Source organism: Nuphar pumila, chromosome 1 (assembly GCF_984573655.1).
Source record: "Nuphar pumila chromosome 1, dmNupPumi1.hap1.1, whole genome shotgun sequence".
Taxonomy (NCBI): Eukaryota; Viridiplantae; Streptophyta; class Magnoliopsida; order Nymphaeales; family Nymphaeaceae; genus Nuphar; species Nuphar pumila.
In genome coordinates this window covers 115000630-115018846 of record NC_143249.1, presented here as the reverse complement: position 1 = coordinate 115018846, position 18217 = coordinate 115000630, and the positions used below count along the sequence as shown (strand labels likewise).

Below are 18217 nucleotides of genomic sequence, written 5' to 3'. Positions count from 1 at the left end.
ATTCCATAATGTGCTAATTATTGTTCAAAAACATTAGGCGTATCAAGGATGCTGATTATTTTTGCATGTAAAAAATGGATTCATGCCTAGGTGCCATCCATAAGATCAGCAGACGGAGGCTACATCATGTTGGACAGTTGCGGATCAACATTTGCTAATTTCCCGGGAAAGCTATGGGAACACGTTTCTCCCTTTTCAACAAAAATAAAGAAAACCACGCCAATCCAATTATCAGAGTGTATGGACAGATGCCACGATGCTGATTTGAGAGGAAATGAAAGAAAAGAAAACATTGAGCCTGTTTATCCTAAAGTCTATTTTCTTCACATATACATAACAAATATAGAGATTTTATCCATTCATCTTCTCCAACCTCTCACTCTCTCTCTCTCTCTTAAAAAATAAAAGGAAACAGAATGCAGACTATTCTTTTTTACTCTTCACTTTTTTCCCAGAGATTCAGAAGATCCAACTACACACAAAACTCTTTGCTGCTTTATGTTTATGAGCATCTTTTCACGACTCAGCAGATCTTGGTTGCACGCAGCAAAACCATTTTTTCTGCATTCCATCAGAAGAAAAGTTAATCATGAATCACAAGATATCTGGGTTCCCAGTTAAGGGCAATAACAATAGGCGTATCTTCATAACAAAGACAAGATAGTTGATCTGCAAGACTTCCAGTCAATTTTTGGTGGCCCACCAAGGCAACCGGACTTGCATTAGTTGGCCTTCGCAAGTATCAACATCTTGTAAAAGTTCTAGGACAAGAAGCCACGTGACTTGTGGCACTAATGGTAAATAATTAAGATATTTTATTTCATCAAATAATCTACAAATAGACCCACTTTATTCCTTTTTCAGCTTGAAGCAAAACTGTGTCATTTGCTAGAATGATCTCCTTGTGACAAAATATCAAGATTAATCGGCTTAGAGGAATATTATAGAAACTTTTAGAGAAAATATTTGAGTATGATGCATTGAAGACAATGGGACTTTCTAACATTAACTACTTTGTGATACCCAACAATCTAATGAAAGTTTTAGGACAAGAAATTGTATCAGACTTCAGGAACTTAACACTACTTATGTTTCATTTCATGCGACCAGACCCGCTAAATCAACCTACTTTACTTTGTGCTACCCAACAATCTCATGGAAGTTTTAGGACAAGAAATTGTATCAGACTTCAGGAACTTAGCACTACTTTGTTTCATTTCATGCGACTAGACTTGCTAAATGAACCTACTTTATTACCCTTTCTGAGCCTTTTGTTCCTTATCAACACAATAAATTGTGTGCTCTCTCCTATATATATAGGGAAGGGGACCGTCCAAACAAAGGAAGGTCCAAAATCTACAACCAAGGATGATCACACCTCATATATTTGTGCTTTAAACTAAGACTACACAACATATGGGCATGTTTTCAAAACACGAAAAATGGATGGCTCACAATACATTTAAAACTTTACAATACAAAGCATTGTGGGGCCTTGATTTTTAGGGCTTTCAAAAACACATCTAAACATCGAAAATTCATAATCCGAAACATGTCACTTACTAAATGAATTATAAAAATTCAATATGTAAAGTCTGATAGATGAAAAACTAGATCATTAGAGAAGGAATGTCGTTGATTATCATCCATTGTAGTTTTTAGACCTTCCTTTGGTTGGACGGTCCCATATATATAGCCACTAGAATGTGAGAACTAGAAATATGAGAACCACAGTGTGAACCGTGATTTTCATGGGGTTTTTTTCTCTCAAATCTAACAATATAGATGTGATTTGTGATTTACATGCTTGGTTTTATAAAGACCAACTCTTGAATCATCCGATTATGATGCATAAACAAGATTTTTTAAGGCTTTAAAATCAATGGCTCATAATCTTTTAATAAACATTCAAGCATTCAAAAATTGTATTTTTCATTGAAAATACACGATCCAACGGTTGATTCCCAACAAATTCATCAAGCCAAACACATCTACATGGTTGGATTTGCAAAAAACATGTTGGAAAGGCCAAGTTCACATCTCTCTCTATATATATAGTCATTAGAATATGTTTACAGGAGTGAAAATTAGGTATTTCTGACACTTTTTTTAGTGAATCTGACCCTGTAGATGCGTTCGTCACGGTCTTTTTGCTAGAAATCGACTGTCGAATCATGTATTTTCGATAAAAAAAATATGATTTTTGGATGCTCAAATACTTACAAGAATTTTAGTCATCGATTTTCAAGCCTTAAAAGATCTTGTTTATGCGTTGTAACCAGCCGATCCAAGGAATGGTCCCCATAAAACCAAGCATGTAGATCACATCCATACAGTGAGGTTAAAAAAAACAAAAAATCCCACAAAAATATTGGTTCATACTCCGGTAAACATATTTCTAGCAAACATATTCTAGTGACACTATATATATATATATAACATTTGCTACTAATGAAAGGTATATAACCATTGAGCTAAAAATCATAGGCGCAAGTTGTCATGACTCAATCTGACCAATAGGCGCAGGTTGTCATGACTCAATCTGACCAAGAGGGGGATTTGGCTTTGGACACACACACACACACACAGAGAGAGAGAGAAGGGGGTTGTTGGTTCATGGCTGTTGGATGGATGTGGTTTGTCCAATCTCCATCCATATGGTTCATACTGTTGAAGACACTACACCATCTACTTGGAAGTCGTAGGTGCAAGTTTTATCTATTCAATTTGACCCCTCATATTTCCATTTCTCATATTCTAGTGGCACTATATATATAGAGAGGAAACGTGGTAGCTGCATACCATTTTTTTAGCCTACCGCGAGCTTACCACAAGCAAATAGGTGTTTTGAAGTGGGTTTTCACAAATCTGACCCTACAGATGTGTTCAGCATGGTTGATTTGCTAGGAAACCACACTGGGAGCATGTTATTTTAATAAAAAAAACATGATTTTTTAAGCCTTGAATATTTGTGAAAATCTTAGACTGTTGATTTTTAAACCTTATAAAAGCCAACCTGCATGTTGGAATCAAATGATCCAAGAGTCGATTCCTATAAAATCAAGCATGTACATGATCCAAGTGTCATTTCCTAGCAAATCTACCATGCCGAACACATCTGCAGGGTCAGATTTGTGAAAACAACCCAAAAACACCTATTAGCTGGTGGTAAGCAGCTACCACTTTATATATATATATATATATATATATATATATATATATATATATATATATATATATATATATATAGGCACTTGGATTGCTAAATTCCACCATCAGAGAATGTTTTCCAGTTATAAAAAAACTCAACAAACATAAATGCATCAAAATTTTCCAGCTCAAGAAAACATGGTTTTTCATCGAAAGAACTTGATCCAAGTCATTTCCCACTAAATTGAGCATGCTGAACACATCTTCGACATCAGATCAACTGTAGCAAATATACATATATATATATAGAGAGAGAGAGAGAGAGTATGCGAACTTTTGCATAAACTGGGTTTTTTTGAGAGTTTTCATTGTATGGATGTAATGTACATGCTTGATTTCATGAGGAATCGGCTCTTGGATTGTTTGATACAAGACCTAGGGAGTTTTTATCGGGTCTCAAAATCAATGACCCAAAATTTTCATAAACATCAAAGCCTCAAAAAGTTGTATTTTTTCATCTGAAAAGCACAATCCGAGTGTTGATTTATAACACATGGACCATGCTGAACACATCTTTGGGGTTGGATTTGCAGAAAAAGTGCCAAAAATTTCCTATCCAAATCCAGTTCGCGTGATTTGTAGCATGGATATTTTCAGAAAAATCCTCTCTCTCTCTCTCTCTCTCTCTCTCTCTCTCTCTCTCTCTCTCTCTCTCTATATATATATATATATATATTATGTGTATGTGCGTGCTAATATTTGGTACTAATGAAGCTATGGAGCTATTGAGCAACAATCACCTGCTTTTCATATTTTTTAGATTTTTTTGTGTAGATTGGACCTTATAGAATTCAAGGTTTGTTTAGTAGAAAATGGGGTTTGAATCATGTAAATATGCCACGTAAGCAGCTTTTTTAAGGGCTTCAAAAATCAATGGCCCATCATAATATACCAAAATTTTATGATTCAAAAGAATAATATTTTTCCATAAAAAAAACATGATCTATGTAGTCAGATGAGTCGATACAGCTTGAACCTATGATTTACAGCTCAATAGTTCCACACCTTCATTAATACCATTATATATATATATATATATATATATATATATATATATATATATATATATATATATATATATAAAGTGCATGTGTGCTTATGGGTATGTGTGTATGCTAAACAAGGCTGAATAACTTACAGCATTTGGCTTGCTAGCATAACCTCCTTGTTTAAAGGCAAGATCATCCTTTGCAGGAGAGTTGTTCCCACGAATATTTCCACCTGTCTTCTTCTCATCTCTTGCCTTGTTGAAGATTACAGTGAATCCCTCAGCTGATGCAGGGTCATTGACATCCCATTCCCCAAACCTGGGTAAGGGCCGACCTTGGTCCTGATACAATGAACAAACAAGCAAGAATGAACTTTTCCAGGAAATAATCTATGCAGAAAACTGTGCTTTGAGCTGATCTCACACACACACACACACTCTCTATACATACCTACCTACATGTGCATGTAAACATGTGTGTAATGTGCCATCATATCGAACAAGTTTTACATGAAAAAAATCTTGTTCAGCTATCAGGACCAAATTAAGATCCATTTTTCCATAAATAGAATGGACTTTCCCTTTTGTTAATTCTACAGTGAAGGATGAACTGTAAAAAAATCTGCTAAAGCAACGTGGGACTTGTCCCAATCTGATGGAAACATGAGTTGAGTCACAAGGATAGAACTAGCTGGATTATCAAGCACCATAAAAATAGTGCAACTTTAACAAATCATATTGCTAATTGCGGTACAAACTGTACTTAAATCACTTTAATTGTGAGAGAGGCACGGACGGAAGTCAAGGTAAATCTCTTGCCTTATCATCACACATTCTAGCCAATACAAATGAAAAGCATATCAGCAGTTCAGAAAGGGCATGAAAATTGAGTGATCATTTGATCAACTCACACATAAAACAATGGGTCAGTGGAGATCAGAAATTTAAAATTGCTGAATTAATCACCATCTGGAAATAAAGAAGCAAAAGCATTGGTTATACTTGGGAAGGAAATGTGGTAAAACACTGTGTTGTATTGTGAATGTGCTCATATAAGCTGCATGGGAAAATGTGATTTTCTAAAGGCTTGGGTAGTATGGAGTACCAAGAATAGCCTCTATCCAAAAAGTTACAGAAAATCATTTGAAATAACATTGCAGTTTTTGAATTCTGATTGATTTGTCTCCAACCTCAAGACCTAGAATAAGTATGATTCATTGTTGCTGCAGATTCCTCCAAGCACAAAAATCTTGTACTTCCCCCTAAAGAATTTAAGCAGGTTGACTTCTGATTCTAAACTCTGATTCTAAACCAAAAGTTCCACATGGCAGGTAGCTTGATAGCACTGCAGCAGATAATATATGATTACAACAAAAAAGATAGCAACATCCATGTTGTTGTCATGAAATGTTATGGAACCCAAGGCACAAGAAACACAAAAAAAGACAACATAAATGAAGTCCAAATGCATTATTAAAATGTTTTTGACTGGATACAATAAACCATGCATAGCCATGAAGAAAAAAATACATAATTTTTTTTAATATTTTATTAATGAAAGATGTACAAAAAATATACAAGAACACCTCACTAGAACACTCATGCACACACTCTACATACATACATCCTCTCTCACCTAAACCCACACACACACACACTTATATAAGAGAGTGAGAGGGAGAAAAGGAGAGGACTAGCCAGCTAGTTGGTTAAAACAGCTTGACCAAAAAACAAAATACAAAAAATACTAATATTAGTCATTAAATAATGACTTATAATAAAAACAAAAATATAAATGAAAATACATATTCTATCCCTAGAAGTATACATTTGAGTATACTTAATCTAAAAACTAAATACCCAATAAGTATACCGAGCATATACGTAAAATACAAAAAAGAATACAAAGAGTTACAAATACAAAGAAAGTACCGATAAGTATACAACACAAAGATACATTTATCTTAACAGTTGTGCCATGCCTAAGAAGATGGATGCTAACATCCAGTTATTCCTACTTCAATGTCTCAAGTTCCTCTTATAACCAGCTTGGCCTGAGTTCAAAAAGGTTGGTAGATTCACCCACCATAATTAGGTTCCTGATAATTGCTAGATGGCTTTTTGATGGGGGGACAAAGAAAGCTGTTTAGTGGTGACTCTATGGGATGATTACCCTTGTTGGCAATGAAAAGTAACAGAAATAAGGTTTGACACAAGGAGAAAGAAATTTAAGGCTTGACAAAATCCACTAACTTTTCCATGGTTTGTGTTGCCTGGATGGACAAAAATAACAATAGACTAACCTTTTGTAGCTACATAATACCATGAAATAGGATTTTCAATTTCTTAACTGAAGAAAAAAAGCAAAAAGAGAACTATAAGAACAATCATTTCAAATGCCAAATCAAAATGATACTCAAAGAATTTTGTTCATGAAACAGAGTGACTCGAACTATGTCTATAAGGTGCACAAAATTTGATTGTTCTCAAACTATCACGATAAGGTGCACACAATTTGATTGTCTAATTTGAAGCAATAAAGGGAGCTGCAAACTTGGTAGGTTCCTCTTTGTTGACAGAAAACAGGGAAAACCTTACCCTGTCTGTTAAACTGGCACCATGGGTACCTCTCTAAGTCAAACATGTTGAGCTAAAATCCCCTCCTATGCACCATTCTTCTCTAAGGTAACATTATTCTATCAATGTTCATATTTTCCTAGGAATTATGTCTAGTAGGTGCAAAGAATGTATTCTTGCTAGATATATCACCTTTAGAAGCCCATATAGACCTTTATATTGACTGTTTTCTTTATGGCATAGCCACCAGATACTTATATTTAGTTCATTTCCCACTTTCAACTGACACCCCTGAGAATGGGAAAATGTGATTTACATTCAGGCAGTTCGTCTCATTCACAAAGATTAAAAATAAAAAATCATCCCCATAACTCTAGATCAGACTTTTCCAAAAAGAAAGAGTTTCATGTAAAGATTCACATAAGCTTCTATACAAAATAAAAGTGTCCAACCTATAAATGCACATAATTTTTATATAAGCAATATAAACTAGTACATATAACAGACCTACATTCATCTACTAATATAGATGCATAGACATGCATCCTTCACATTAGTTAATTTTAGTACTTATGAACTGCCAAGTGTACATATTCTCTACATGTTCACTTTTAACCTGGCACTCCTGCTGCTGACCTTGCTTACTCCTGGTGACAACACAGAGCATTTTATGGTCCAAAACAAGATCAATAAACTTGGTAAGACATATTCATTTAAAATATGAATGTCTTATATCAACAGAAGAATCCATTTTTTTCAGAGAAAATAACATAACCAAGGTAAACATAAAAAGGAAGCAAGACAGGATCCAACAACACCTTCCTAACAAATTGAAGTGTTGAACACAATGTAGAATGAAAAATTCAACAAAAGAAAAAACAACACTGCATGGGCAGCTGAAAAAATCTTCATTCACTATATGCAATAAAATTAGTCAAAGTAAAGATATTAGGAGAAGAACAAAAAGAAAAGAAGAAAAACTTCCACATCATCAGCCTCTCAAATAACTACCTAAGAGCATTAGAACAGGCATCTCACCGTTCAAAATCTATTGTTTTAAGCTACCAATATTAATTTAGTTGAGGCTGCATTGCTTGTGTCCATTACATCACAAGATAGAAATACATCAAAAAGGGAATATTCATCCGAATAGAACAGACATCTCAATAAATTGACAGAGGGCGCCAAATGAAGTCAACATACAATAACTATACGAAAAATGTTCTAAAACGTGTACTGAATAATACAACACAAAAACGATTAACAAGAAAGAAGTCTGCCCGCCGTAATAAATTTACATTCCATCAACCAAAGTAGAAAAGCACAAAATTCTAACCTATTCATCGTGACTTAGAAAAGAAATACAAAGAGATTAAAACCAATGAAAAACAAAAAGATGATTGATTCCCAATGACGTTCAATCCCATGATGCCAAAACCCAACATAAACAGAAGCTGATAAATGAAGCATCCACAATCAACCACAAGAAAATCTTCATTTGCAGATTCTCCATTAGCAATCAAAGTAAAAAAAAAAAGTTTGAATCCCATAATCCAAACCAAACAATGAGAAAAAAAAAGAGCACAAATCGCGACAACGGATTACGATCAATTCTACCAAAAAAGCTGCATCATCGACGGGCAAAAAACACGATAGAGAATCCAAGCAATGTTAGGGCAAAATGCACCGAACTTTCGACCGATTTTAACGGCTATCATCAACAACCGATTCAATCAATCAGAAAGAAATCCTTCCACAGTATCAAGAAGATAACAATCTGCAGCGAAAATCAAGAAATTCTTACCGACATGGATTCCCCGAGAGAGAGAGAGAGAGAGAGAGAGATGAGGACGATCGGAACGGGTCGGCTTCCTCTCCCCTCCAACGAAACGGAGGAGGAGAGAGAGTGCGTATGTTTATACATGTCGACCCTTTAGCGGGTGGCCGTCCGAGTCAGCCAGCATTAACCACTGTCTAAAAATAAGAAATCTCAAACGGCAACGATACCGTGAGCCTCTCCCTCGCTTACCGTGGGGAACAACTTCCACTGGCAAACGCATCGGATATGAATGTATGGAACCTGCTGGATTTGATCCAATGGAACGAATCTCGGTACGTAGATGGAAGATTAGGAAAATATCAGCAAAGACAAGATGTGAATAATATATAAATAATATGAAAAGTTAAAAGTTTTTATTGGATAATTATTAGGTTAACATGTGCCAATAATATCAAAGCGGGCATTATTTTGAAAATGTTGCAATAATTTGGGAGGTATTAGTGTCAAAACTATTTCGATAAAATGGCGATATTGGTGATATTTTGTGAAACGGGATGAGCTGAGCCAAGAGCTAATGGTTGAACAAGGATTGGGCGCTTGGTTATGATCCAAATCTGACTTTACATTGGACTAGTTACATCCATATTTTCTCATTCACATTTTATGATAACCTTTTCCGGATTGCATTATATGGAGATGTGAGATGTATAAAGGTCGGATACATATTTATCAGTTATTTTATTATATGGAAATCTCATTCGACTTTATTTTGATGAAATTTATTAGTTATTTTATTAAATTTTATCTTTTTCAGAAATTCAATTCTGAATGCAAATTTCACTTAAATCAACTTTAATTTTTCATAAGATATTTCTTATATTTTATTTTAGGCTAATTTATATTTTTACACTTCTTTCTCATAAAAGTTATTATTTTATTTATTAAAAATATTTTGAAGAATCACATATATTACTTCTAAATTAAATTTAAAATTTTAGATTCAATTACAACAAAAAAATAATTTATTATCTTTTTTGAAACTCGAATTAACATTCAATTAAGTCCTTGATTTAGATATGAATCAAACTCAAATCTAATTGCAATATTCGAGACATATTTATAAAATCCAAATTTAAATCCAATTCTGATCCGAATTCAAATTTTTAAATTAAAATTCAAATTGATAAAACTTTAAAAATTGAAATCAAAATATAATAAGACTCCAAATTGAAATATACACTTAGTTCGAATCCTAACTAATATTAAAACTCAAATTAAGTTTCAGTTAAGTTTATCTTCAACTCAGATTAAATCCAATAAAAATCAAAACCTTGATTCATAATAAATTCTCAACTTAAAATTTATTCTGAATCTCAATTAATATTTAAATTATAATTATATTTTTAGCTTAATCTTGAATAGTATTCTAGTCTTAAGTTTATTGTTGTTTCTAGTAAAATATCAAAAAATTATGAGTTTTATATCCTTCTCTCCTTAAAGAAATTTCATCATCGAAATTTAACTAGGGTTATTTATCGATACAGTTCTGGATTTACTTGTTTAATAACTATAGAAAAATTATGGGTATTACATTATTATCCAAAAAAAAAAATCATCCTAAAAATTCAATATCTAATAATCGAGCTTGATAAATACAAAATACAACTCATCATACATATTAGATTCATTAAATCAATTATATGTCATAGTTTAAAATGTGTATTATATAATATGAAGCATTTTCGGTTCATAAACACACATAAGTTTTTTTATGTTAGCATAACCTAATTTATCTACTAATATCTCTAGTAGGTATCTATGTTCTAAATTTACAATAATTAATAGAATATAAGCAATTAAGGAATATAATTTCGACAACACAATAAAAAAAAAAGTAAAACATACTTACAGCGATGTCGGTTGGCTGAACGAGTTTTGAGTCAAACTTTCTCTCTGCTCTGATACCAAGTTGTCTTTACCAAAAGACAAATTGATATCTCAAGATAATCTAATCCATGCTCTGATACCAAGTTGTAACACCCAAATTTTTAAATCCAAAAAAATGGCAGAACTTTTTTTAAAATACTTTAACAAAATAACAGCGAAAAAATCTATCGGAAACAAAACTTGGTGTGTTGCTTCTCGTATACATTCATAACCACACAATAATGGAATTAAAAATTCAAACATTCAATAATTAAATTTAAAAGTCCATAATCGTCCAAAATTAATTACAATTATCCAATCCATAAATAAATCTAATTAAAATATCAGTGCCTCAATCTAAAATATCGAAGGTGTGGAAAAGGTATGGCTAGGTCCCCATTACAACCTCCCGCCATCGCATGTAAGTATACTCACTTCCTGAAAAATATTAAAATTAAAGGGTCGGACATACAATGTCTCAGTAAGGTAGAGCTATACTAAATAAGTAAAGTGAAAATACGAAAGCAAAAATTGCATCTAACTTTTCATACACTAAATCAAATTAAATCTAAAAATAATTCAATATGCATTTCAATAATTTAAGTAAGCATACTATTTGCAAAAATATCAAATATGCATCATTCATTTCAACTTAAGTAATTAAAATGCATGAATAGCTAAAAATGCATGTACTTACCAGTGCATAAGTCATTCATATGCATGAACCAATTCTTATTTTTAATTACATTTTCTTTATTACATAATGCATGATATGCCTAGCTAATGTGCATACATTTAAGTTTCACTTCTTAGCCCCGTGGGTACAAATACAGTCAGACACTTGGATCAGGGGCATAGCGCAGACGATGTTATCATGCAGGGGTGGCTTTGGCCTGGCTAGGCACCTTTCACCAATCCTGGGTGAGAGACGACAAAAGTGAGAGAGACTCTCAACACCACTAACTCGATGCATCAGAATTTTACTCATGAGTTTCTTTCTCCTACACTACAGTCTATTGCACAGAGTTTCTCCATGAGTGGGGAGGAACGACCTTCCATACTCAAAACTTATTTCAACAAAGCCAGTTGCACTGCTCACCCTCTCTTTACAAGCCCTTGCTTTTGTATCGCATGTTTTACTTATTTAATTTAAGTGTCTTACGTGCAACACCATGACTGAATCCCTCAAAGAGGATTTAGCCAGTTTGGCTATGGATGTGTATATTAGAGCAATGCATTCGATAACATGTTCATTTTCATGCTTTTCAAACACACGTGCATATACAAAAGCAATGTGATAAACTTTTAAAACTTGCATGCATCCACATATTCACATCATCATCGTAGAAACATGCGTAAACATACAACAATGATAGCATTAAAACATTGTCAATAAATTCGCAAGTCAGACCTTTTGGTTCCTTACTTTGTGTGTAGCCATATAGGCGAACACATTCATTAATTAAACATTTTATCATAACTCAATATCAAGAATATCACTCCCTGCATAAAATCAGACTTTTGCAGCATATATATATATATATATATATATATATATATATATATATATATATATATATATATATATATATATATACAGTCTGCAGATTATTCATAATAGCATGCATATCAATGAATATATTACACAAGTATTTGGGGTTCAGTTCTTAAACTGATTCCCAACTTGAAAAAACTATTTTTGTTCGACTGTTATAGAAGTTATAAAAAAAATTCACTCGATCATCAGAGCTAAATTTTTTATAGCTGTATAAAATTTTGTTAGCTTTCCAAAGTCACAAACCGTTCAAAAAAATTCATCCGTAGGAGAAAGTTATGAACGTTTTACTAAAGACTCATACTTTTATGTTCCAACTATCACAGAATAGTACTCAGTCCGAAACTAGAGCCCAAAAATTCACAGTAGATGTAAAATTTTATTAGCTTTCTAACTCAATAAATTGCTCATCAAAACTCCTCAAGACGAAGGAGATACGAGCGATTTACCGGTTAGATATCAAACCAGAAATATGTAATATCGGGTATATGCATTCAGGTGGGGCCAGAACGGGTCACCCGAATCCATATTTTTGATTTTTTTTGTATAAACTAAGCAAAAAAATTTATAAAATTTCAACTACACTATACTAGAATAATCTACATTGGACAAATCTATTTTTTTTTTTGTTTGGCCGGAAAAACATACATGTCTCACATAGGGCTTAATTCCTCAAAAATAATTTCGGTAAATCTCATAATATAATAAGTAAATCATGCAATTTTCCTACAAATAAAAATAAAAAAATCATGCAATAATTTCATAATATCATCATGCACACACTATAATTTAAAATTAAAATTTGCATGAACTTAGTTAGGCATATCATGGTTTTTATTAAAATTATTGATTTTTTTTTAAGAAACTCGATAAAACCAAATACGTAGTATCTAAATAATTTGACCATAGAAATCCTTCATTTTTTTACAGAGCGTCTATACTAACATGATCTACTAACCAAAAATAGTCATGTATGTTTTACTTACCTGTGGCCGCCCAGACTCGTGGCTTTGCTACTTAGTTACCACATTTACCCTTTGTTTCCGCTGTTTTCAGTAGAACCATTTCAAAAAAAAAAATTATAGAAAATCTGAGGTTTTTCCAAGGTCGGGGTTAGGGGTGCCACATCCTCGCTTAGGACCGTATCGGAATTGTGTTACACCTGGGTAACCTCTCGTCACCCTGTCTTTTTCTTACTTTTAATGCATGTCTGGTTCTTAAAAAAAAGCTAGTTTGATGAAAATAATGAAAAAAAAAACTTATTTGTACATAATGGCAACCAGACCAATATGTATATAACTATATGACTCCATGCCTTTTTGGCTGAACTTATGCTAATAGGCTGAGATAGCACTTTGATTTAAGTTTTGTAACATCTTCACAGAAACTCTACCAATCTAATACTAACTAGTGTTTTCTCTTCACGTTGCTGTAAAATAGGAAAGGAACTCTATCACCTTATCTCTTATTCTTTACTTCTTATTCCTTTACTTGGGGTGCTTTGTCTACCAAAAAAAAGGAAAAAGCAGAAATTAGAATATGTAGATCAATATATTTATTAAAATAAAAAACGAATGTTAAATAATTATGGTCATCAAACATACAATGTGACTAATATTTTGGAACAAACATATATGCTAGTGAACGAAGTTTAACATTCACCTTTTCCGATCTATTTGATAAAAATGTGTGAATCATCTCGTGTCTTCATTTCTTTTCAAGTTGTCTCTAATTTGGCCTACCATATTGTGCATTTTCTCGTAAACTTTTTCAAAGTTTTTTCTTGGTTGTAAACTTAATCTTGTTGATTATTTTTGTTTAAGTAAAACCAACTTTACGAAATTGAAAAATCTAATTTAATATGTTATCCTAGACCTTGACTCCCTTCTCTCTCATCTTTTTATCAAAACGTCAACTTGTCCAACTTCTCTAGTGGTTTGACTCGACTGTTAGTTTCAATGCTTTTCTTACGTCAAAAAGCTACTTTAATGTAGTATTTGTTGTCAATTATGCTTTTACAATCTTTAACAATTTCAATCTCTTTATCTTATTTACTAAAGACAGATGAGGCATGAGAATGGTTTAATCTTTGTATGGGAAGAAGGCCCTGACTGCTTCTCCAAGTTCAACTCTCACTGCTTTTAACTGGTGGACTGCTTATGGGTTTGGGTGTCAGTGACCCCATCCCTTGCAGGGAGTAGGGGTGCACACTAGCTGAGCTTGAGCTGTTCGAACTTGGTTTGCTTCAAAATACCCATGTCCAAGCTCGGCTCGAACTTGAAACCGAGCTTGAGCAGGAATGTCTAGACTCAGATCGGTTCCGAGCTCAAGCTGAGCCAAGCTTGAATGGCATTCCAAAAAGGTAGAGTTTTGAGAAAGTGGGATTCAAACCCCAACCTCACTAAATGCTGCACAGATGACACAAATGACCCACCACTATGCCAGATCGTGCTTCATGCTTTTTGTTTATTGTGACCTAGAAAAAGTTACAAATACTAAAAATTTCTCTGAGATTTTCATATAGCTAAAAAAGTAAAAGGCGCAGATTTGACCTCAGCACCTATTGAAGAAGAGTAATGCCCTACCCGGTAACAATTACTTTTTACTTTTATTTTACAAACCTATTATATATATATATAATCACTAAAATATGAAGACTAGAAATATGGGCATTTCCAACACTTTTTTTTCAAATCCAACCATGTGGATGTGCTTAGCATGGTGAATTTGATAGAAATCAATCATTGGATAGTGTATTTTCAATGAAAAAATGTGATTTTTGAATGCTTGAATATTTATGAAGATTATAAGTCATTGATTTTAAAGCCTTAAAAATCTCATTTATGCATCAAAATCGGATGATTCAAGAGCGTGTTCTCGTAAAACCACCGTACGGTTAGATTCAAGAAAAAGTAACAAAAAAACCATGAAAATCACGATTCACACATTAGTTCTCATAATTTAGTGACTATATATATACACTTTAGGTGAGCTTAACCGAGTTCAGCAGAGGGTGCTTCCATGGTGATACTTTACCTCCAATCATACTTTTTTTTTCTTCCTACAACGAGAAACCCTCACCAAGAACCAGGTCACTTAATGGGCCTGCCTAGCTGACAGACGTGCACAACGAGGGGAGCTAGCTTGAGCTCGGCTCAGGCTTGGCTCAAGCTCATCTATGAACATAAATGAGCCGAGCTTGAACACAAGTCCAGGCTTGGTGTGAGTAAATGGGCCGAGTAAATAATAGATTCATTTTCATATGTGTGGAAAATGAGTCTTTCCTTCCAAACGTGCCCTCAACTTAAAGAAAAGAAAATAAAGAGAGAGACTTTGCAAAGGCTTGTGTTTGTGTAAGCGCTGGTGGTGGTGAGGGAAGACGGGATGGCGTCCAAAGAAGAGGGCAGGGATGTGCTGAAAGGCGTGGATTGGAAGACGGTGGGGAGCGTCGTCGTGTCGGAGGGAGAGGGAGGCCAGCCGAGGCAGCAGCAGCAGCAAGCCGTAGCAGGGACGAAGAAGAGGCTGCCGAGGAAGGTGAGGGGAGTGCCCGACTACTACTTCCTGCCTCGACGATCCATCCCCTCCACTATCGCCCTCTATGGAGCCATCACTGCCGCCGGCATTGGCGCCGGCATGTTGGTCGAGGTCTGGATCAACAACAAGATCAAGGGTACTCTCTCTCTCTCTCTCTCTCTCTCTCTAGAATCCAGACTAGAACTCGGGCAGGCATAATGGTTTTCGAGATATGGTTGAAAGATTGGGAATTAGACCCCTCAATCCATCAGTGGTTTCACAAAAAAATTGGATTGAATCATGCGTTAGCGAGAAAATTCAGTGTCAAGAACAGGTTAGCTATGAGTACCAACTATTCGATGAAATGCCTAAAGAGATTCATTTGATGTGTCTTATCTTCTGCATTGTTAATTAGAAACATGTAAGTTTCGAATTTAAAACACCCGAGTTTTGTTTTTTATATTTTTAGTCATCGACCTTGTGATACTGATACTGTCCCAGTAAAAAGTCGTGAAGTGGATCTTCTTAATAGATTGATATCAGAGAAATATTGCATGATCTTGTGCCACCAGAATGGAGATAAATTTTTTATTCAGTCCTACTTTGATTTTTTGCTTTGCTTGTTAGTGTCGTTGATCCTCTCATCTAACACCACATTTGCTTATTTTTGACAGAGGATGGAGGCATAGTTTGGGAGTCGGACAAGCCGTAGAAGTATTTTCTTTTTCTTTTTGGAGCTCAAGAAACTGTGTAATGAAGACCCTTTTCCTTTTTCTTTTCTTGCAGCAGCATTTGCCTGGTAGGGTTTACTCTGGTAGTGGGGTTTGAATCTCTTCCAGCCCAACCGTAAGAGCTTACCCGATTGTAGGGGTGAGACTGGCTTTACAGACCAAATTGGAATCGTCTCAATTTGCATCTCTTGGGCCAAGATGTGCATCATTAAGTATAGAAGCTTTACCGTTTGTTAGTAGCACACCGCCATATCAGTAGAATCCAGTTTAAAATGTGTGAACGCAATCATGCAAAACTGTGTGTGCACGCTCGCACTTGCAAGAGAGAGAGAGGCGGGGGAAGCATTTGGATTGAACTATTTTTTAAGATTACTCACAGTAAGGACTCGTTATCATGGTCATGCTTAACACCATGCTTAAATAAGGAGTAACCAAAACCACCATTTGGAAACCATTACGCTTTTTTACAAAGAATATTAGAGCATGTTCACACACACACAACCATGTCCCAGTCCAGTAAAACACAAAGAACAATGCTACATTTCTTCAGAGGTAATTCACTTGTTAACTCCATAAAAATGGGATAAATAACACTAATTTATTCATTTTTAACAGCTGATAACAACCATAAATTACTAGCATTCATAAAAACCTCATGTTGACAGAGAGGCTAGTACTGACACCAGAATTTTAGGCATTCAAAAGGGGGAAAAAAGATGATAAAAACTATACATCAACTGATAAAGCTTAATAGAATAAAGAACTGGGCTGGGTGGATTTCAAAAAACACATGGATTAACCATGTATATACATTTGATTTGCAGAAACAAAAAATAGAGCGTTCCCGAGTAGTTGCCACCAAAAAGTTGATTGGATGTACCAATTATATACATATGTATGAATATCACCCTGCGACCAATTAGAGCTTTCAAGGGGGCTCAAGCTTTTTCCAATTAGGAATCTCCAGGTTCATGCAATTAATTATTGATGTTTTGTGAAAACATCCGATTGCACTAGAGGGACAGGTTTTCAGACTAATAAATCGCTTCAAATGATATCACCAACAGCTCTCTTTGTATTTGCACTACAAGTTGCCAACTTATCAGTTACAGCTGAACGAAATAGAAAACAAACATGAAGGAAGAGCACAGTTCAAGAAAATAGTCACCTTTAAGCAACTTGAGACTTATTTCACTTTATGCAACTGAAAAGGGATTTATATCTGATCCAGACCATGTAATTGCTATGTGTTAATGAAAGCCTTCACTGGCTTCACAAACAGAAAGCATCAATCGATCTTGGAGGTGCCCTTCAGAGAGATTCCAGTGTCGAACTGGTTGAAGCTGCACAGAAAGGCCAAAAACATGTTAGGATTGTTTTCCACTTTTTGAGTCTTACCTGTCACTAATCATTAATGACGAATAAAAGCACGGAATTCCTGCAACTCATAGTATATGGATGGTCGAATCCCAAGTAACTACTAACTTTAGACAAGCTGAAGCAGCAGTGAATTGTAAAATAAACCTAGCCTTTGGTTGGTCCAGAGGCACCAAGTCACCTGAATCAATGAGAGAATAGGAAGTGAAACCCAAGGAGGTCAATCCCTTTAAACATTGGTTGCCATATCATGCTAGGTTACATGAAACTTGAAGTGTGGAAAGTGGATCCTTTCACGGCTATCACTGGACGAAGCAGCCGATCAAGTTCAAACCACCAACTGTGTAAAGCTTGATAACTCTCAAAGGTTAGCTTTAGAAACTTTTGAACACACCTTAGCAGCAGAATCCAGATTGCTACCGAAAGCCTGTCCCTCTCTAAGCATGCTGCAAGCAACCAGAGCTAAAAAAATCTACACCTATTCTGCAGACAAGATAGAATTAACTCTAATGATAGGTTATTGGGGGAAAAAATCACTTGTACATGTTGACATGACCTTC

The 18217-nt window shown here is 34.6% G+C and overlaps 1 protein-coding gene and 1 long non-coding RNA gene across 2 annotated transcripts; one reads left to right on the top strand and one right to left on the bottom strand.

The window, feature by feature from the left end:
• Positions 1-208: 208 nt before the first annotated feature.
• Positions 209-8716, bottom strand: LOC149849104 (uncharacterized). The gene is made up of 3 exons (XR_016430713.1): positions 8580-8716; positions 4349-4540; positions 209-561 (listed from the first exon to the last, which is right to left on the bottom strand). It is a non-coding gene; the product is annotated as an uncharacterized LOC149849104 (long non-coding RNA).
• A 6660-nt stretch (positions 8717-15376) lies between these two features.
• On the top strand, positions 15377-16521 carry LOC149849103 (krueppel-like factor). Its single transcript, XM_090013342.1, has 2 exons — positions 15377-15706; positions 16224-16521. Exons 1-2 carry the CDS (start codon positions 15421-15423, stop codon positions 16259-16261), a joined length of 324 nt encoding a protein of 107 aa, XP_089869468.1. The 5' UTR covers positions 15377-15420; the 3' UTR covers positions 16262-16521.
• Positions 16522-18217: the final 1696 nt, after the last annotated feature.

What these genes read in the sequence shown, in the direction of transcription:
- LOC149849103 (XM_090013342.1), top strand. Translation starts at nt 15,421, where the DNA reads ATGGCGTCCAAAGAAGAGGGCAGGGATGTGCTGAAAGGCGTGGATTGG. An exon ending in GATCAACAACAAGATCAAGG is followed by an intron (nt 15,707 to 16,223) that starts GTACTCTCTCTC and finishes TATTTTTGACAG; the next exon opens with AGGATGGAGGCATAGTTTGG.